This window comes from Oncorhynchus mykiss, chromosome 8, assembly GCF_013265735.2.
Source record: "Oncorhynchus mykiss isolate Arlee chromosome 8, USDA_OmykA_1.1, whole genome shotgun sequence".
Taxonomy (NCBI): Eukaryota; Metazoa; Chordata; class Actinopteri; order Salmoniformes; family Salmonidae; genus Oncorhynchus; species Oncorhynchus mykiss.
Genome location: NC_048572.1, coordinates 5,154,468 through 5,177,073, shown reverse-complemented (window position 1 = coordinate 5,177,073; position 22,606 = coordinate 5,154,468). Strand labels below are relative to the sequence as shown.

Sequence of the window (22,606 nt, the reverse complement as noted above, 5' to 3'; positions counted from 1 at the left end):
ATAACAGGAAGCTGTAGTGGATATAGCCATTTCCTTAATAACAGATGCCTGTAGTAGATATAGCCATTTCCTTAATAACAGGAAGCTGTAGTGGATATAGCCATTTCCTTAATAACAGATGCCTGTCGTGGATATAGCCATTTCCTTAATAACAGATGCCTGTCGTGATTATAGCCATTTCCTTAATAACAGGAAGCTGTAGTGGATATAGCCATTTCCTTAATAACAGATGCCTGTAGTGAATATAGCCATTTCCTTAATAACAGATGCCTGTAGTGAATATAGCCATTTCCTTAATAACAGATGCCTGTCGTGGATATAGCCATTTCCTTAATAACAGGTGCCTGTAGTGAATATAGCCATTTCCTTAATAACAGATGCCTGTAGTGAATATAGCCATTTCCTTAATAACAGATGCCTGTCGTGATTATAGCCATTTCCTTAATAACAGGAAGCTGTAGTGGATATAGCCATTTCCTTAATAACAGATGCCTGTAGTGAATATAGCCATTTCCTTAATAACAGATGCCTATAGTGAATATAGCCATTTCCTTAATAACAGATGCCTGTAGTGAATATAGCCATTTCCTTAATTACAGATGCCTGTAGTGAATATAGCCATTTCCTTAATAACAGATGCCTGTAGTGAATATAGCCATTTCCTTAATAACAGATGCCTGTAGTGAATATAGCCATTTCCTTAATAACAGATGCCTGTAGTGAATATAGCCATTTCCTTAATAACAGGTGGATATAGCCATTTCCTTAATTACAGATGAATGTAGTGAATATAGCCATTTCCTTAATAACAGATGCCTGTAGTGAATATAGCCATTTCCTTAATAACAGATGCCTGTAGTGAATATAGCCATTTCCTTAATAACAGGTGGATATAGCCATTTCCTTAATTACAGATGAATGTAGTGAATATAGCCATTTCCTTAATAACAGGTGCCTGTAGTAGATATAGCCATTTCCTTAATAACAGATGCCTGTCGTGGATATAACCATTTCCTTAATAACAGATGCCTGTAGTGAATATAGCCATTTCCTTAATAACAGGTGCCTGTAGTGAATATAGCCATTTCCTTAATAACAGATGCCTGTAGTAGATATAGCCATTTCCTTAATAACAGATGCCTGTAGTGAATATAGCCATTTCCTTAATAACAGATGCCTGTAGTGAATATAGCCATTTCCTTAATAACAGATGCCTGTAGTGAATATAGCCATTTCCTTAATAACAGATGCCTGTAGTGAATATAGCCATTTCCTTAATAACAGATGCCTGTCGTGGATATAACCATTTCCTTAATAACAGATGCCTGTAGTGAATATAGCCATTTCCTTAATAACAGATGCCTGTAGTAGATATAGCCATTTCCTTAATAACAGATGCCTGTAGTGAATATAGCCATTTCCTTAATAACAGATGCCTGTAGTAGATATAGCCATTTCCTTAATAACAGATGCCTGTAGTAGATATAGCCATTTCCTTAATAACAGATGCCTGTAGTAGATATAGCCATTTCCTTAATAACAGATGCCTGTAGTGAATATAGCCATTTCCTTAATAACAGATGCCTGTAGTGAATATAGCCATTTCCTTAATAACAGATGCCTGTAGTAGATATAGCCATTTCCTTAATAACAGATGCCTGTAGTGAATATAGCCATTTCCTTAATAACAGATGCCTGTAGTGATTATAGCCATTTCCTTAATAACAGATGCCTGTAGTGAATATAGCCATTTCCTTAATAACAGATGCCTGTAGTGAATATAGCCATTTCCTTAATAACAGGAAGCTGTAGTAGATATAACCATTTCCTTAATAACAGATGCCTGTAGTGAATATAGCCATTTCCTTAATAACAGATGCCTGTAGTGAATATAGCCATTTCCTTAATAACAGATGCCTGTAGTAGATATAGCCATTTCCTTAATAACAGATGCCTGTAGTGAATATAGCCATTTCCTTAATAACAGGAAGCTGTAGTGGATATAGCCATTTCCTTAATAACAGGAAGCTGTAGTGGATATAACCATTTCCTTAATAACAGGAAGCTGTAATAGATATAGCCATTTCCTTAATAACAGATGCCTGTAGTGAATATAGCCATTTCCTTAATAACAGATGCCTGTAGTGAATATAGCCATTTCCTTAATAACAGATGCCTGTAGTAGATATAGCCATTTCCTTAATAACAGGAAGCTGTAGTGAATATAGCCATTTCCTTAATAACAGGAAGCTGTAGTGGATATAGCCATTTCCTTAATAACAGGAAGCTGTAGTAGATATAGCCATTTCCTTAATAACAGGAAGCTGTAGTAGATATAGCCATTTCCTTAATAACAGGAAGCTGTAGTGGATATAGCCATTTCCTTAATAACAGGAAGCTGTAATAGATATAGCCATTTCCTTAATAACAGGAAGCTGTAGTAGATATAGCCATTTCCTTAATAACAGATGCCTGTAGTAGATATAGCCATTTCCTTAATAACAGATGCCTGTAGTAGATATAGCCATTTCCTTAATAACAGATGCCTGTAGTAGATATAGCCATTTCCTTAATAACAGATGCCTGTAGTAGATATAGCCATTTCCTTAATAACAGATGCCTGTAGTAGATATAGCCATTTCCTTAATAACAGGAAGCTGTAGTGGATATAGCCATTTCCTTAATAACAGGAAGCTGTAATAGATATAGCCATTTCCTTAATAACAGGAAGCTGTAGTAGATATAGCCATTTCCTTAATAACAGATGCCTGTAGTAGATATAGCCATTTCCTTAATAACAGATGCCTGTAGTAGATATAGCCATTTCCTTAATAACAGATGCCTGTAGTGAATATAGCCATTTCCTTAATAACAGATGCCTGTAGTGGATATAGCCATTTCCTTAATAACAGATGCCTGTAGTAGATATAGCCATTTCCTTAATAACAGATGCCTGTAGTAGATATAGCCATTTCCTTAATAACAGGAAGCTGTAGTGAATATAGCCATTTCCTTAATAACAGGAAGCTGTAGTGGATATAGCCATTTCCTTAATTACAGGAAGCTGTAGTGGATATAGCCATTTCCTTAATAACAGGAAGCTGTAGTGAATATAGCCATTTCCTTAATAACAGGAAGCTGTAGTAGATATAGCCATTTCCTTAATAACAGGAAGCTGTAGTGGATATAGCCATTTCCTTAATAACAGGAAGCTGTAGTGAATATAGCCATTTCCTTAATAACAGGAAGCTGTAGTGGATATAGCCATTTCCTTAATAACAGGAAGCTGTAGTAGATATAGCCATTTCCTTAATAACAGGAAGCTGTAGTGGATATAGCCATTTCCTTAATAACAGGAAGCTGTAGTGGATATAGCCATTTCCTTAATAACAGGTATGTAGAAACTTGCTCTAACTATAGTACGTTTCAAAGGACAAGAGCCAACAATAAAAACATGAAGCGTTTTAATCTTAAAAAACGTACCATTGTGATAAGTCTAACGTTTACATTTTGTGTTTAGGTCCAAAACTATGTATTAAAAAAAAAACACATTATGAATTTAGTCAATTTATCTAAGAATTGTTGTCGTAATCCCATTTATTACAGCTAGTACCAGAGCACAGCTTGTACCAGAGCACAGCTAGTACCAGAGCACAGCTAGTACCAGAGCACAGCTAGTACCAGAGCACAGCTAGTACCAGAGCACAGCTAGTACCAGAGCACAGTTAGTACTAGAGCACAGCTAGTACTAGAGCACAGCTAGTACCAGAGCACAGCTAGTACCAGAGCACAGCTAGTACCAGAGCACAGCTAGTACTAGAGCACAGCTAGTACCAGAGCACAGCTAGTACCAGAGCACAGCTAGTACCAGAGCACAGCTAGTACCAGAGCACAGCTAGTACTAGAGCACAGCTAGTACCAGAGCACAGCTAGTACCAGAGCACAGCTAGTACTAGAGCACAGCTAGTACTAGAGCACAGCTAGTACTAGAGCACAGCTAGTACCAGAGCACAGCTAGTACTAGAGCACAGCTAGTACTAGAGCACAGCTACAGCCCAGTTAAACAAGTTGGAAAGTACAACATCAATATATATATAGTAAAAGTAGCAAACTGAAGTGAAGCCTTCTTACACTTTTTATATGCTACATTTTGAAATCCTCAGAATGTTAGCCTCTGATACGGCTTAATAAATACTACTTTAATATGCTTCAAATGTTTTGATATTCAAAATCACACTTACACAAAGCTACTTTGTGGCAAATGTGCTGCAAACTACATGGTGTGCCACAAAATGTAGACAGTTTTTTTTTTGCTACTAGTTGGGGAAATTGTGGCAAACTTCTGGCAACAATAATATTTATTGCCAGAGGTTGTTTTCTGGCCAAAAAACAGCTCAATATTGTACTGGAGTCTGATGCAAACCTGTGGCAACAATATCTATTGCCAATAGTGGCAAATAGTGTCCCGGAAGCCGTTTCTGGTGAACATGAGTTCCGAGACCAGTAACCGTTGATGACCAATCAGGGGGATTGGGAAATGGAAACCAAGCTATCTAGCTAGCTAGCTACCTACCTACCAAAGTTGTCCAGTGAGTGTCTAACTTAATTAAACTTCCTAATATACTTAAATTATGTTAGCTAATTGATGCTTGGTTAGCAATGTCATGTTTTATAGGATAGAGTGAAACATTTTGTTGATCCCAGTTTCAAAATCAGTCAGCGCCACCAATTGGCTAGCGCTAAGCTAGCTAACTTTAGCGATCACATTTTTTCACAAATAATGTGAAAGCTACCTAGCTAACGATTTGCCCAAACACGTTTTAGGTGAATACGTTTGTCTTTTAAAATCAATATGCATGTCAATACATTGTGCAGTAGCATGTTAGCTAGCACAACAGCTAAGGTACCAACAATATGAGCTGACTTGACATCAAAGCGAGATTTTACTTTTGCAGACGGATACCCTCTCCCTACCCGTAATGTGGGAAGAGGCTGTATTGGGAGAAGGATGTATCGACACCCTGGAAAGATGTTCGGGATGCACTCAATCATACTCATTTATAACTCAAAAAAGCATGGTCTTCAAGCTTGATAAGGTTAAGTAAATGCATGTACTATTCTCATAAATGTAGTCCATTCTTTCATTCTTTGTAACAATTCAATATTTAATTGCTTTAAACTAGTAGTTAGCTCATCTTCATCATGTGATGTTCCTCCGATCTTTCAGTTACAAGGGAAAAATACAGATGAAAGCTTTCAATCAAACTGAAGACAGAGAAATGTGTGTTAATTGCTTTACTTCCACCCAATTCATTTAGGAAATATTATATGAATTGCCATTTTATGTTGCTTTACTTCCACCCAAGCCATATACAACTTGAGTCAGGAAGAAAAGACAACTACAGTAGTAGACAACTGGCTCTTAATGATGACGTCCCCCAGTTGAGATTGAATATCATAAGTAGTTAGTTGAAATCAATTGTGTTGAGGCTTGGCTAGAGACAAATATTGTACTCTAGGAACTGTTGGCCCCCACATATTTAAAAAAGGTACATTTAGTAGGCCTAAATCCATAGTTTTGTTTAAATAGCATTTTATACAAGGCAGAAACATTGTTTCCTTGCTGAAAGACATATAGAGAATGACAGTTTCAATAAGAAGCTTAGCAACGTCATCAACTGATGATATCGATCTGTTACGACATTGAAAACATTGAATGTTTACCACATTTAATATGTTTAGTTCTCTGCATTTATTCATTTAAAATTGTGTGTGATTTGGTTTTGTAGATGCATTTCAATGTTGTTAATAACACACAGTAACCAAAAACCTGAATTAACTTACATATTCGTACTGAGTTTGCAGCAAATTTGCTGCAAACAGTAGAATGTTCGTCACAAGTTTTCCCAGAATGGTTTACCAGAAGTTCACACAAGTTGCAATTTTACCGCAACAGTTTGCCACAAAACTAATTTGCATTGGAAAAATGAGAAAATTGGTGAAAAGTTTGACACAGCCGTTCGCCAGAAGCCTGCTTTTCAGTAAGGGCAGTCACTTCCCCTACCGATACAGTGCTGACGAAATTACCACGGCATGCCGAAAATGCGCTCTGACAGACAATCCCCTTGCGTCTAACCTCGTCCACCAGACTTCACTCTGTCTTTATTCTGTATCAATAGGGATGAGGATACCTTGTTACTAACAACACAAAGCTAATGGAGGAGTGACTTCCAGCAGGTTTGGGGTAAATTCTATTTCAATTCAGAAAGTACACTGAAATGTGGAATTTGGTTTACTTTCGGAATTGAAATGGAATTGACCCAAAAGCCTGTAGAATGATATTTCCTAATGTCCAATCCCATTCAACTTCTGAGTGAGAGTTGTTTCCTGGTGTACTGTAGCTGTAACAATTTCTAATACACTGAATAAAAATAGAAACATGTTAAGTGTTGGTCTCATGTTTCATGAGCTTAAATAAAATATCCTAGAAATGTTCCATATGTACAAAAAAGTGTATTTCTCTCAAATTTTGTGCACACATGTGTTTATATCCCTGTTTGTGAGCATGTCTTCTTTGCCAAGATAATCCATCCACCTGACAGGTGTGGCATATCAAGAAGCTGATTAAACAGCATGATCATTACACAGGTGCACCTTGGGCTGGGGTCAATAAAATGCCACTAAAATGTGCAGTTTTATCACACAACAATGCCACAGGTGTCTGTGTAGTTGCGGGAGCGTGGCTGAGCGTGCAATTAGCATTCTGACTGCAGGAATGTCCACCAGAGCTGTTGCCAGAGAATTTTGTGTTAATTTCTCTACCATGAGCCACCGTCAAACATCTTTTTGAAAGAGAATTTGTCAGTACGTCCAACCGGCCTCACAAACGCAGACCACGTGTAACCACACCAGCTCAGGACCTCCACATCCAGCTTCTTCACCTGCAAGGTGGTCTGAGACCAGCCACCCGGACAGCTGATTAAATTGTGGGTTTGCACAACTAAATAATTTCTGCACAAACTGTTAGAAACCATATCAGGGAAGCTCATGTGTGTGCTCGTCGTCCTCACCAGGATCTTGACCTGACTGCAGTTCAGCGTCGTAACCGACTTTGGTGTACAAAATGCTCACCTTTCGATGGCCACTGGCACACTGGAGAAGTGAGGCTCATTGTCGTGCCATTCATCCACCACGACACTTCACGGCCCCATGTCGCAAGGATCTGTACAGAATGCCTGGAAACGTCCCGGTTCTTCCATGGCCTGCATACTCAGCAGACTTTTCACGCATTGAGCATGTTTGGGATGCTCTGGATCCACGTGTATGCCACCGTGTTCCAGTTCTCGCCAATATCCAGCAACTTCGCACGGGCCATTAAAAGAGGAGTGGGACAACATTCCACAGGTAACAGTCAACATCCTGATCAACTCAATGCGAAGGAGATGTGTTGCACTGCCCAAGGTAAATGGTGGTCACACCAGACACAGACTGGTTTTCTGATCCACACCTACCTTTTTTTTATATATATATATATATATATACTGTATGAGTGACCAACAGATGCATATCTGTTTTCCCAGTCACTTGAAATTCATAGATTAGGGCTTACTGAATTTATTTCAATTGACTGATTTCCTTATATGAACTGTAACTCAGTAAAATATTAACAATTGTTGAGATAATATTTTTTTGTAAATAGACTATCTAACGAATCATCTTAATAATAAATCGTTTCTGAAGACCTCCCCCTTGGGCGTTTCAGCTGTGTGATTCTGGTGCAGGTTGAGATTAATTATATACACTAAGAGATTGATTCAATTAAAACACCTGGAAAATTAAATCAGAGGAATCAGACCAGTTATAAAGAGTTGGATTGAAAAGGGTTTCAGGAGGAACATTTTGTTCCTTTATTTGCTAAATACAAAAAGAGAAAAACATCTGTTTGTAAAAAAATAAAAATAGCTTCACAAATTGTTATCAACTGGGCGGTGGAATATTATCAAGTCATATCCGTTATTTGCATCAGAAATTAGAGAACGAATGATAAAATCGTCCGGGACGATAAGTGTCCTTTTTCTAGATTAAATCGGCCGTTCTCTATCGGCTTTGAGTCCCTCTACATAGCAAAACTGCTGCTATGCCAGCCGCCACTCACCGCCTGAGCATTACACAATGCTGAGGAATGTCTGGCTGGAAAAATCAGCAGCAAGCTATCTTATTCTCCAACAGAAAGGTGCAGCATTGAGAAATGGTTGAACTGAACCAAATATGAATTTAGTTAATTCACTAATAATAAGACTTGTTTCGACGTGCCCGGACATGCATGCGATAAGCAGGCTAGCTAGCTAAGCAGATAGCTATAAGACCTGTTAGCAAAGATAACGATAACTAACCCTCTCATCTATGGTGTTAGCTAGCTAACTATATTAGCTACTATGCTAGCTAGCTGGCTAGATAACAAAAACAGTGCTAAGATATCAGCTAGAAGCTAATAGCCAACGTAGCTCGCTAACTTTAGCTGGTTATCATGTTGAACATGCACCATCTTCGGCAATGAGCCATCTGGTTTACAGTGTAACATTAGCTATTTACTGGTTGAGCTGACCAGCTACAATTGCATCCGTAAATTGACAGTTGATAGTCGGATTAGATGATTGGTTGTAATAGGGAAAGAAGGTGTTTTAAAAATGCCTGAATAAAAATAATAATAAAAGGTTGTCAATAGGTTTAGCTACCTAAGAATCTTCCTGTACGTTTTATGGACCAAGAAAATTGTAGATCAGCGTGTGCATTCTCACTTATCAAACTACGGACAGATTTGAGTCATTTCAGACAGAACGAGCATCGTTGTTTCATATTTTTCCCACCCTCGCTCTCCTTGTTAGATGTTATGCACATTTATGGCTTGGTAGCAAATGTCATTATCATTGAGTTGTCATCGTAGCAGTAAACAGCAGTAAGGTATACTGGAGGGAGATGTGAAAGGGGAGCAGAGTTACAGCCTCACGTCTAACCAATTGTAGTAGTAGGATCAAGTTACAATCCGCCAATTTCCTTGACAGACATCTGAACTAGCCAATTGAGTCGTTTTTTCGAATTTCATCCTGGCAGCTGAGTTATTAAGAGATGGGTCTTGACAGCTGAAAAAATATATATATTTCCAGATAACGGAAAATTACTAAATATTACAAGCTTCCCGTGATCACAAAATCATGGCGTTACGTTCGACCCATTTTGCATTGAATAGATGTTATTTTTTTATTGTCAAACTAACAGCAATACTTACATGATGTCCTTACATACAGGCGTGACATGCAGGAGTGATGCTTCTACATAAATGTTGTTGATCAGTAGGCTAATATGAATCCCAAAATAGGGGGGGGGGGGGGGGGGGGGGGGGGGGGGGAATCGACCAAATCAAGCTCAATATGGATTGAATATGGATTCACCTAAATTGAGAGTAGGCCTACGCCATCTTAAAATGTACCCCGTTTTAAAAATGACCATTATGTTGCTAAAAACAAAGTCACGTGTAATTGTTTTGATTGATGCCACACATGTCAAATGGAACGATACTGAATATCAGTCTAAAAACAAACAACAACAAAAAAAATAAAAAATTGTCAGAGTGCTAGTAGGCAAGTCGTTTTCCAGAGGACAAGTTTGATGAAAGACTCGTGTGAAACCTCTCATATGCTTCAGGAGGAGCTTCTCATATTTTTCATTCAATTTGATGACCTACCATTTGGAGGTTTGGCCTACAACACCACAATAGAGTTTTACATGGGTCTCCTATGTACTACACCACAATAGAGTTTTACATGGGTCTCCTATGTACTACACCACAATAGAGTTTTACATGAGTCTCCTATATACTACACCACAATAGAGTTTTACATGAGTCTCCTATATACTACACCACAATAGAGTTTCACATGGGTCTCCTATGTACTACACCACAATAAATGTAGAAATTATATAGGATGTACTAATCAGACTTTCAAGATTATCACACATTGTGTGTCAAAAACTGAATGGAAATCTCTGAATCTTAATTCTAAAAGCTATGCTTATACTTACCATCTAGTAAGGAACTGTAACAACATAGCATCAAACAGATTTGGTCTTACTCAAAGAAGAGTTCGATTACAGAAGAAATCCAGAACTAATTTAGGCTTGTTTTGATTAACAATCAAAAAAATATCTAGGGATATTTCAAATCACTTACAACCATTACCCTCAGATCCAATCCACATTACCTCGACAAAAGGTTACCATGAAATGTTTCATCTATTTATTTTTTAATATTTTTTTTAAATGGGTGGAAAATCCCACTCCTTTAGTTATTCGTGGCTTTATTGAACAGTGACGAAACAACAGGAAAGGTCAGAGTCAGAAGGGTTATGGGTCGGATTCAAACCCGTGCTGACTCTGGTAAATGTGTGTGTGTGTGTGTGTGTGTGTCGGGGTCAGTCAGGGGCACTAACCATTAGACCACAATGCTTTCTCAATTTTTGATTTCCGAATCTCATGATCTTCCTCTGGTAAACTTGCATTATGTATTACTGTATAGGATGTTCAACTTGGCAAAGGTTTCTGTAAAAGTTATCATTCATGTTTTGAGATTTAAAAAATATATATATATATATATATGATTAATCTCAGGACACAAAGAATACTAAAAATCAACCAAACAAGACCAAAATAAAAAAGTAAACCAGAGACATGGTCTTTAATTAAAAGAGCCAAGGGCTTAAGTCATCAAGTCCCTCACTGTACCTGCAAACTACCTAGCATGTCTGTCCACTGTACCTGCAAACTACCTAGCATGTCTGTTCACTGTACCTGCAAACTACCTAGCATGTCTGTCCCCTGTACCTGCAAACTACCTAGCATGTCTGTCCACTGTACCTGCAAACTACCTAGCATGTCTGTCCCCTGTACCTGCAAACTACCTAGCATGTCTGTCCCCTGTACCTGCAAACTACCTAGCATGTCTGTCCCCTGTACCTGCAAACTACCTAGCATGTCTGTCCACTGTACCTGCAAACTACCTAGCATGTCTGTCCACTGTACCTGCAAACTACCTAGCATGTCTGTCCCCTGTACCTGCAAACTACCTAGCATGTCTGTCCACTGTACCTGCAAACTACCTAGCATGTCTGTCCCCTGTACCTGCAAACTACCTAGCATGTCTGTCCACTGTACCTGCAAACTACCTAGCATGTCTGTCCCCTGTACCTGCAAACTACCTAGCATGTCTGTCCACTGTACCTGCAAACTACCTAGCATGTCTGTCCACTGCAACAACATGGAGTGTGACCATATCAACTGGACTAACAGGCTTCTGGTGCAGGCCTCTCCAAACCGGTTTGTGGAGAGCTACCGTCCTGTAGGTTTACTCCAGGGCTCTCCAAACCGGTTTGTGGAGAGCTACCGTCCTGTAGGTTTATACCAGGGCTGTCCAACCCTGGTATAAAGAGCTACTGTCCTGTAGGTTTATATCAGGGATCTCCAACCCTGTTCCTGGAGAGCTACTATCCTGTAGGTTTATACCAGGGATCTCCAGCCCTGTTCCTGGAGAGCTACTGTCCTGTAGGTCTATACCAGGGATCTCCAGCCCTGTTCCTGGAGAGCTACTGTCCTGTAGGTCTATACCAGGGATCTCCAGCCCTGTTCCTGGAGAGCTACTGTCCTGTAGGTTTACACCAGGGCTCTCCAACTCTGTTCCTGGAGAGCTACTGTCCTGTAGGTCTATACCAGGGCTCTCCAACTCTGTTCCTGGAGAGCTACTGTCCTGTAGGTCTATACCAGGGCTCTCCAACCCTGTTCCTGGAGAGCTACTGTCCTGTAGGTTTACACCAGGGCTCTCCAACCCTGTTCCTGGAGAACTAACATCCTGTAGGTTTTCACTTCAACCCTAATCTAGCACACCTGATTCCAATAATTAGCTGGTTGATAAGATGTGAAAACCTACAGGAGGTTAGCTGTAAGGGCATGTTTAGGAACATTGAACACCACCTATAAGGGCATGCTGACTGGGTCCTACCTTAACGTCTTCTTCCTCCTCCTCCTTATTCTTCTTGGGCTTCTTCAGCGACTCATCATCAGGATTGAAGTCTTCCATCTCAACCTTCAAATACAAAATGTTTCTATTGAATTTGGTGTGGGTCCTCCTGTAGCTCAGTTGGTAGATTACTGCGCTTGTAAACGCCAGGGTAAAATGTACGTACGCACCGACTAAGTCGCTTTGGGTAAAGAGCATCTGCTAAAATGGCTTCTAGAACACTTCTAGAACACTTCTAGAACACTTCTAGAACACTTCTAGAATTCTAGAACACAATTACAGCCACACAAGAGGATAAAGTGCATCTGAAATCACGGCGGATAGCACCGACAGGTAGTACCACCTTGTTCCCTGGTCCTCTGCCCATAGAGAGGACTAGGGTTCACTCTTAAAAACAGGAACCCAGAACCTAGCAGTAATTTCATCAGGTCTCAATTAATAGAAAACCATTAGTCCGACATGTTGATGAAATAAAAATGTGTGTTTCCGAAACGACATACCTCCTCAATAGCAGCATCCTGAAGCAGGGAACGGACATCCAGCCGCATCATGTGACGGGGTGACGACTCCCAGTTACTGGACATCTATATAGACAACCAGAAAATAAATTATAAATACAAATATAAAACCAGAAAATGAATATATATATATATATATATATACATACACTTCTGGACTGTCCCCATTACATACACTGAATAAAAGTATACAGAGTACAGATAAATGAATAGACACCATATGTATGGTCTACCACTGTCATTATCAATACCTTGAGAAATAGGACACCTGATGCCATTGATAATATAATGGAGAGCTCTCTGCGCTTTGTTGACGCAAGAACGCCCAGTACCTTTTGAATGTCCCTCATCTTCCGGCCGTGGGCGTTTCTTTTAGCGCACGTCTGATAGTCTGCCGAGATTTCGGCCAAGTACACCTAAGAAAATAAAACATTTACACGTTTATAATACACGGTGCCTTGCAAAAGTATTCAGACCCCCCCCCTTGGATTTCTTCACGTTTTATTGTGTTACAAAGTGGGATTAAAATGGATTTAATTTGTATTTTATTTATTTAAAAAAATAATAATTCTAAAACAAAATAAAAAATAAACACACTAAAATAGTTGTTGCTTAAGTATTTGGCCCCTTTTGGTTACGCAAGTCTAAATTAGTCCAGGAATCAAATTCGGCTTAACAAATCACATGAGTTACATGGACTCACTGTGTCAAAAAAAATAGGAGTTGCCATGATTTTTGAATGACTAACCCTTCCTCTGTCACCCATAAAACATCTGTAAAAGGTCCCTCAGTCAAGTATTCAATATCAAGCACAGCTGCAACTAAAAAAGGACCAGCAAGATTTTTCAAAAAAAACTCAAAAAGGGCAGTGATTGGTAGAAGGGTGACAAATCAGATATTGAATATATCTTTAAGCGTGGTCAAAGTTAATAATTCGTATATATTAAACCACCCAGACACATCGAAACTGAGCTGCAGGACAGGAATTAAACTGCTCAGGAACATCACCATGTGAGGCCACTGGTGATTTTAAACCAGCGACAGTTCAATGGCTGTGCTGGTAAAACACTGATGAATAAATAACATTGTAGTGACTCCACAATAATGACAAGAGTGAAAAGAACACAAATATATAGAATAAAACATTTTCCAAAACATGCATTAAAGTAACACTGCAAAAAAAACACAGGAATAAACTTTTTGTCCTAAATGCAAAGCCTTAAGTTTGGGGCGAATCCAACAACACATCACTGATTTTCTCCTTATTTTCAAGCATGATGTTGGCTGCACCATAGTATGGGTATACTTGTCATCGGAAAAGACCGTGGGTTTTCAGGATAAAAAGAAACAGGATGGAGTTAAGCACAGGCAAAATCCTAGACGAAAAACCTGCTTCAGTCTGCTTTACACCATTAGTCACTGGGAGACTAATTCACCTTTCAGCAGGACAATAACTTAAAACACAAGGCCAAATCTACAGTGAATGTTCCTGAGTGACCAAGTTACAGTTTTTGACTTAAATCTGCTAGAAAATCTATGGCAAGACATGAAAATGGCTGTCCTAACCATGATCCCCAACATCTTGACAGAGCTTGAATAATTTTTAAGAAATATTGTACAATCCAGGTGTGCAAACCCTCTTAGAGATTTAGGAGCTGAAAAATTTGCAACGACTATATATTTTAGTCATTTAATTTCTATTAATCTTTAAAGAAATGTGAATTTTTCATCACTTTGACAAGAGTGTTTGTGTAGATTGTCGACATGAAAATACAATATCTGTTCTAATATCAACACTAGGACACTACTTAAAATGAAGTCATTTGATTTGAATTTGTTTACCCCCCCACCCCCCCTCCTTTTCTCCCCAATTTCGTGATATCCAATTGGTAGTTACGATCTTGTCTCATCGCTGAAACTCCCCTACGAACTCGGGAGAGGCGAAAGTCGAGAGCCACGTGTCCCCCGAAACACGACCCCGCCAAACCGCACTGCTTCTTGACACACTGCTCGTTTAACCCCGGAAGCCAGCCGCACCAATGTGTCGGAGGCAACACCGTCCGACTGACGACCGGAGTCAGCTTGCAGGTGCCCGGGCCCGCCACAAGGAGTCGCTAGAGCACGATGAGACAAGGACACCCTGGCCGGTCAAACCCTCCCCTATTCCCGGATAACGTTGGCCCAATTGGGCGCGGAAGAAGAACCAGAGGCTAGAGACCCATTGGTCTCCTGAACCAGAGGCTATAGTGGCGCCTCAGCACTGCGATGCATTAGACCGCTGTGCAACTCAGGAGGCTTGGGCATGTATTCTAAACGGTATGCTAGTTTGCAAATTGGTAGGTAGGTTTACATCTCTTTTCATATTTCGAGATATGAAAACAAACGTCAACTCACCTCGAAGCCTTTAGTCTTTGCAGCACTCCAGAACTGATCAAAGTATTTAACCCGGTCATTGATGGCGTCGATGATGATGAAGGGGAAGAAGCCGTCGTCTAGTGTCTTCCTGAATGTTTTTAGCATGCTGTTCCTGTACGTGTCTTCCATCTCCGCTTCGTACTCGTATTCCAGACACTGACAAAAGGAAAATGTTAGGAATTTATATTACATTACATGTAAATAAAGGAAAATTACATAAATAAATAAATAAAAAATAAAAAAAATCACCTGGCAAAGCCTGTGTAAACTACATTGAGCAAATGTAGCTTCAGTGAGCCATTATGTAATATATGCGTAGGCCTTCTTTGGCTGCATTTACACAGGCAGCCCAATTCGGATCGTCTGCCCAATTATTGGGAAAAGAGACGATCTGAATTGTCAAAAGACCAATTAGTGGAAAAAATATCAGAATTAGGCTGCCTGTGTAAATGTAGCCTTTTAGGCCTACAGTCATCTATCAACAGAGCGATAGTATCTGACTAAACTAGATAGTAGTGGTGCTCTATAGTGATTGGCTAGGACTGAACATACAGGAACTCAACATACAGTAGGAACAGAGAGGATTAAAATGTATCCACATAAGAACAGAGAGGATTAAAATGTCTTCACATAAGAACAGAGAGGATTAAAATGTCTTCAGAGAGGATTAAAATGTCTTCACACAGGAACAGAGAGGATTAAAATGTCTTCAGAGAGGATTAAAATGTCTTCACACAGGAACAGAGAGGATTAAAATGTCTTCAGAGAGGATTAAAATGTCTCCACACAGGAACAGAGAGGATTAAAATGTCTTCAGAGGGGAACAGAGAGGATTAAAATGTCTCCACACAGGAACAGAGAGGATTAAAATGTCTTCAGAGAGGATTAAAATGTCTTCACATAAGAACAGAGAGGATTAAAATGTCTCCACACAGGAACAGAGAGGATTAAAATGTCTTCACACAGGAACAGAGAGGATTAAAATGTCTTCAGAGAGGATTAAAATGTCTTCACATAAGAACAGAGAGGATTAAAATGTCTTCAGAGAGGATTAAAATGTCTCCACACAGGAACAGAGAGGATTAAAATGTCTTCAGAGAGGATTAAAATGTCTTCACATAAGAACAGAGAGGATTAAAATGTCTTCAGAGAGGATTAAAATCTCTTCACATAAGAACAGAGAGGATTAAAATGTCTTCAGAGAGGATTAAAATGTCTCCACACAGGAACAGAGAGGATTAAAATGTCTTCAGAGAGGATTAAAATGTCTCCACACAGGAACAGAGAGGATTAAAATGTCTTCAGAGAGGATTAAAATGTCTTCACATAAGAACAGAGAGGATTAAAATGTCTTCAGAGAGGATTAAAATGTCTCCACACAGGAACAGAGAGGATTAAAATGTCTTCAGAGAGGATTAAAATGTCTTCACATAAGAACAGAGAGGATTAAAATGTCTTCAGAGAGGATTAAAATGTCTTCACACAGGAACAGAGAGGATTAAAATGTCTTCAGAGAGGATTAAAATGTCTCCACACAGGAACAGAGAGGATTAAAATGTCTTCAGAGAGGATTAAAATGTCTTCACATAAGAACAGAGAGGATTAAAATGTCTTCAGAGGGGAACAGAGAGGATTAAAATGTCTCCACACAGGAACAGAGAGGATTAAAATGTCTTCAGAGAGGATTAAAATGTCTTCACATAAGAACAGAGAGGATTAAAATGTCTCCACACAGGAAGAGAGAGGATTAAAATGTCTCCACACAGGAACAGAGAGGATTAAAATGTCTCCACACAGGAACAGAGAGGATTAAAATGTCTCCACACAGGAACAGAGAGGATTAAAATGTCTCCACACAGGAACAGAGAGGATTAAAATGTCTTCACATAGGAACAGAACGGATTAAGTGAGTAGGTCAGAGGGAAAGCAGAAAGGACAGACCTTAAGTTTGACTCGTTTCCCTGTATCTTGGTCCTTCTCCATCTTCTCCACCTCCGTCATGAAGTAGTCATCTAACCCCAGCACTCTGGGTGGAGCCCCTCCACACTCCACCTCCTTGTCCTTAACCCACGCAACAACATTTAACATTTTAGTCATTTAGCAGATGTTCTTATCCAGAGAGATTTACAGTTAGTGCATTCAATTTAAGCTAGCTAGGTGGGACAACCATACATCACAGTAAATCAAACTTTTTTCAATAAAGCTGCTATGAGCTAGTAACGACGACAAGGTATTTCAGTGAGAGAAGTTTCAGGAAGTGACGTGTTTTGGGCAAAAGATGAAGATGACAAACGGTGGGTTTGTGGAAATTGAAATCGATGTTTGTTTACAATGAAGGGGCAGGTATTTGTTATCCTGACTGCTGTGAGGATAGGATCTCATAAAGCTTGCGAGATAAGGACAATCAAACGAGGCTATGGACAGTGGCGTCTGAAATTATTGACACCCTTGACAAAAAATGTAGTAATAATGCTCCGAGAAATACATTTTGTTTAACTAGTAGTAATTGTTTTCCTCAAAAAAAAGGTAGGGGTCAAAATTATTGCCACTTCCGAAATACTTTTTTATATGTAAAGTAGTAAAAAGTGTAGTATTTGGTCCCATATACAGAGCACGTAATGTGTTATGACAAACATGTTGGATGCATTTACAGTTAATGTTGATTGGTCATTTACAGTTAATGTTGGTCATTTACAGTTAATGTTGATTGGTCATTTACAGTTAATGTTGATTGGTCGTTTACAGTTAATGTTGATTGGTCATTTACAGTTAATGTTGATTGGTCGTTTACAGTTAATGTTGATTGGTCATTTACAGTTAATGTTGATTGGTCGTTTACAGTTAATGTTGATTGGTCATTTACAGTTAATGTTGATTGGTCATTTACAGTTAATGTTGATTGGTCATTTACAGTTAATGTTGGTTGGTCATTTACAGTTAATGTTGGTCATTTACAGTTAATGTTGATTGGTCGTTTACAGTTAATGTTGGTCATTTACAGTTAATGTTGATTGGTCGTTTACAGTTAATGTTGATTGATCGTTTACAGTTAATGTTGATTGGTCGTTTCAGATTATTTTGTACCCAATATAAATTCATGTTAAATAATGTAGTGTGTCATTTTGGAGTCACTTTTATTGGAAATAAGAATAGAATATAAATAATGATGAGTGAGATGGTCAAATGGTCAAATATCACAAGACCAAAACAACCTCTTACCATTACCAATAACAGGGGAGGTTAGCATGTTATATCATACCCCCAAGACATGCTAACCTCTCACCATTACCAATAACAGGGGAGGTTAGCATGTTATATCATACCCCCAAGACATGCTAACCTCCCCTGTTATTGTAATGGTGAGAGGTTAGCATGTCTTGGGGGTATGATATAAAATGCTAACCTCCCCTGTTATTGTAAAGGTGAGAGGTTAGCATGTCTTATATTTCTTATTTCTATTCTTTTACTTTAGATTTGTGTATATTGTTGTGAATTGTTAGATATTACTGCACTGTTGGAGCTAGGAACACAATACCAATAACATTTTTATTTAATTTGAATAAATGTGTTCATTTGAACTAAGCAAGCTGCTAAATCATTTAGTTTACATCTTACAACTTTTCTAGGCTATTGTAGACTATATGAAATGAGCTGTAGGCCAATCAGCTGCCTGCCTTTATCTACACAAACCATGGCAAAGTTAAACTACAATCACAAATCCAGATTTTAGTCTGAAATGACAAGTCAATCTCACAAATAAGCAATTTATAACGGTTTGTAGTCTTAACATCTGGCACATCGTAACGGCACAATCGCTAGAAAATTGTCCAAGTGTTTCTTGCTCAGAGATTGAGAACCTCTGTCCAACTTTCATCACTGAAACTCTTCCTGTCGGGATTTATTTACGATTATAAACCTGGTTCGAGCCCTGAATGCTGATTGGCTGAAAGCCGTGGTATATCAGACCATATTACACTGGTATGAAAGAAAATATATATGTATATATGTGTTTACATTTCTAATTACGTTGGTAACCAGTTTATAACAGCAATAAGGCACCTCTGGTTTGTGGTCTATGGTCAATATACCACAGCTAACAGCTGTATCCAGGTACTCTGTTTTGCGTCATGGTTAAGAACAGCCCTTAGCCGTGGTATATTGGCCATATACCACACCCCGTTGTGTCTAATTGCTTAATCGTAGCAATAAAATGAGTTAAATTGACATCCATTGATGTAAAATGATCTGGCGAGTTTAAATCAGGATGAATGATCTTTTCACTTTGCCACATTTTAAATTCCTTTATTCATCCATGGCATAGCTCTGAATAATTACTATTTTAATGGGAAACCAGATTTGTCTTCCAACGTCATTACAAGCTACTATGATATTCCTTCTTAAAATTGTCTCTATAACTTTATGGAAAAAAGGGTTTATTGTCTAAATATGGAAACTCGACTCTTACTGTGAAAAAAAAAAAAAAAAAATCACTGGGCTAGTTTTCAGGCCTTATATGGGTAGGTTGAGAGTGTTCATTGGGCAAACTTTTTTAGCTCGTCCTGGCAACCCTATGATTTATAAATCTGATGCACTGAAGACTGTTGGTCAAATAACGGCGTGCCGTAGGATCGATGACATGGGCGACACATCCTTTAGGAATCACGGCGGTCGCACGCGCATGAGGTGGTACTTCAGGCAGGTCAAACTGTTTTTAGGGGTACAGAACCCCCCCCCCCCCCCAAAAAAAAGGTTGAGAACCACTGATTTAGAGCAATACTCTTCCCTTCCAGTTGTGCTACTGGTCAACAGGAAACGCATGACAGGAAATACCATTTAATCCCAGATGAGTCAACACTACCACAACAGACAAAGCAAAGCTCAAGACGATGGTAACTTTAGGTTCTACTCACCCGTATCAGCTTGGCCACATGACTTTTACCACTTCCTGGTAGGCCTCTCATTATGATGACGATCTGAGAAAACACCATTATAGACGTTATGGAACTCACTCATGCAGCAGACAATTATCTGGGAATATACTGGGGGATATGTGATGTGTGTGTACTCATGTTGTACTTGTATTGGCCTAACGGGTTGAGGATGTTATTATCCTGGCAACACATTTCTTATCTGTCCCTGAGAGGGACAGGTAGCCTAGCGGTTAAGAGCATTGGGCCAGTAACCAAAAACATTTTTTGGGGTTCAAATCCCCGAGCTGACAAGGTGAAAAAAATCAGTCGATGTGCCCATGAGCAAGACACTTAATCCTAAATGAATGTTGAAAATATGTATTAAATTGAATGAGAAAATAAGTGAATGAAGTGTAAATAAAGTTGTATTGAATTGAATAAGGAAGTTGGTGAATTAAGTCAGGGGACACACTATACGGCAAGGTGGGCGGTGCTACACGGCAAGGTGGGCAATGCTACACGGCAAGGTGGGCGGTGCTACACGGCAAGGTGGGCGGTGCTACACGGCAAGGTGGGCGGTGCTACACGGCAAGGTGGGCGGTGCTACACAGCAACGGTGGGCGGGGGTTTCAAACAGAGAATGACAGATGCCTTTAGTGGCCAAAACAACATTAGCATGGACACCGCCATTGAGGGCTTCCACCATTTTAATGTAGTCAACTGGGTGGGACTTCGAACTTCACTGGCTGAACCCTCCTGATGAACCTGTTGGGAGTCATGTCCAACCGGGTCATCAGGAGGGATCAGCCAATCGGGAAGAAGAAAATTGACTCAATGGCACTGCTAATGATGTCAGAGACACTATAAGAGAACAGATAAAAAGATGAGTCGAATCATCTCTATGGGTTCAATGTGCAAGGACTGTCTGATGCGGGTCCAGATTCAACCCAGAACCCCCCCCCCCCCCCCCCCCCCCCCCGTCTGTAGTCTGGGCACCATTTAACTAACATTCCACTCCTGTCATTTGTCAAAATAATTCCTGTTCATATCCCAAGTCTTTGGCAGATGTAAGCTATAAAAGTATAAACCCACCAGGGTAAATGTATGAATGGAGGTTCCATCCTTTGTATTTGTCAAACGGCAGCCGAGCATCGATGATCGTGTCCCCAGAATACGACCCTCGATTGGAAAGGAGCATCAAGCTCATCGCCTTTGCACTTTCAGCTTCCTGTGAAGTTCTTCACAGCTTGTGATGTGGGTATTGTGTACAGATTGATGAGGATTTATGTTTTATTTTTTTTGTAATCCATTTCTTAGAGAAACGCTGTAATGTAACAAAAATGTGGAAAAAAAAAGTGAAGGTGTATGAATCATTTACGAATGCTGTCCAAAAAAGATAACTAGGGTCAAATCTACAGGTGACGTAGTTTATCTTTCTGCTCACCAAGCGAGGCGGTTTTTTGTTGTGTCTGTGTGTGGAGGTCAATGAGAGTGTCGAATTTGGTCCGCAACATTTTTTTTAAATGACTTATTTGCTACATGATCGAATAGATGTTTCGTAATGTTTACGTCGTTACGAGTGTACTTATATAAAAGTTGGGACACGTGACATCGGAGTTGTACCCATTGTTCAAATGTTTATCTGCTCTCTCATTGGCTAGAATGGTCCCACCTGATCTAGCCTCCAGCCGACTACCTTCCATGTTTGAAGACATTCTTTGATTGTTAATGGCCACTACGGTATCATCACATAACGGATCTGGCCACTACAGCCACTACAGATCTGGCCACTACAGTATCATCACATAACGGATCTGGCCACTACAGTATCATCACATAACGGATCTGGCCACTACAGTATCATCACATAACGGATCTGGCCACTACAGTATCATCACATAACGGATCTGGCCACTACAGTATCATCACATAACGGATCTGGCCACTACAGTATCATCACATAACGGATCTGGCCACTACAGTATCATCACATAACGGATCTGGCCACTACAGTAGTATCACATAACGGATCTGGCCACTACAGTATCATCACATAACAGATCATTTATGGTGAAGTGTAAAGTGATTAGGAGTGACTGAGCGAGCAGCCATTTATTTTCACCCTTTCTGGACGAGTGTCTCGGCCTGGTAGTTTGAGAAGATCCTCCACGTTCTTGGTCTCCGGTTTCTTCTCGATCCTGGAAGGAGGAGCAGCCGGTGGGGGAGGAGGGTGGGACGACGTGGGGCCTCCTCCTCTCTCTTCTGGGTAACTCCTCCGTTCGCCTGGACCACAGGACGGGACAGCCAGTAGAAAAAAGAAACAGATAATAATGTTACTAATACTAATATTACTAATACTTATATTACTAATATACTAATATTACTAATATACTAATACTAATATTAGTAACATACTAATACTACTAATATTACTAATATAACTAATACTACTAATATACTAATACTACTAATACTACTAATATACTAATACTACTAATATACTAATACTACCAATATACTAATACTACTAATATACTAATATACTAATACTACTAATATTACTAATACAACTAATACTACTAATACTACTAATATACTAATACTACTAATATACTAATACTACTAATATACTAATACTAATATTACTAATATAACCAATACTACTAATATACTAATACTACTAATATACTAATACT

The 22,606-nt window shown here is 39.3% G+C and overlaps 1 protein-coding gene across 1 annotated transcript in view; it reads right to left on the bottom strand.

Moving 5' to 3' along the window:
* Positions 1 to 22,606, bottom strand: part of LOC110529279 (YLP motif-containing protein 1) — a 55,831-nt gene that overhangs the window by 7,720 nt on the left and 25,505 nt on the right. The window contains exons 16-22 of the mRNA XM_036986814.1: positions 22,033 to 22,193; positions 19,911 to 19,973; positions 16,942 to 17,061; positions 14,980 to 15,156; positions 12,918 to 13,001; positions 12,568 to 12,651; positions 12,050 to 12,133 (exon numbers count right to left, since the gene is read on the bottom strand). Coding sequence (XP_036842709.1) covers positions 12,050 to 12,133; positions 12,568 to 12,651; positions 12,918 to 13,001; positions 14,980 to 15,156; positions 16,942 to 17,061; positions 19,911 to 19,973; positions 22,033 to 22,193 — 773 coding nt within the window. The remainder of the gene's footprint in view (positions 1 to 12,049; positions 12,134 to 12,567; positions 12,652 to 12,917; positions 13,002 to 14,979; positions 15,157 to 16,941; positions 17,062 to 19,910; positions 19,974 to 22,032; positions 22,194 to 22,606) is intronic.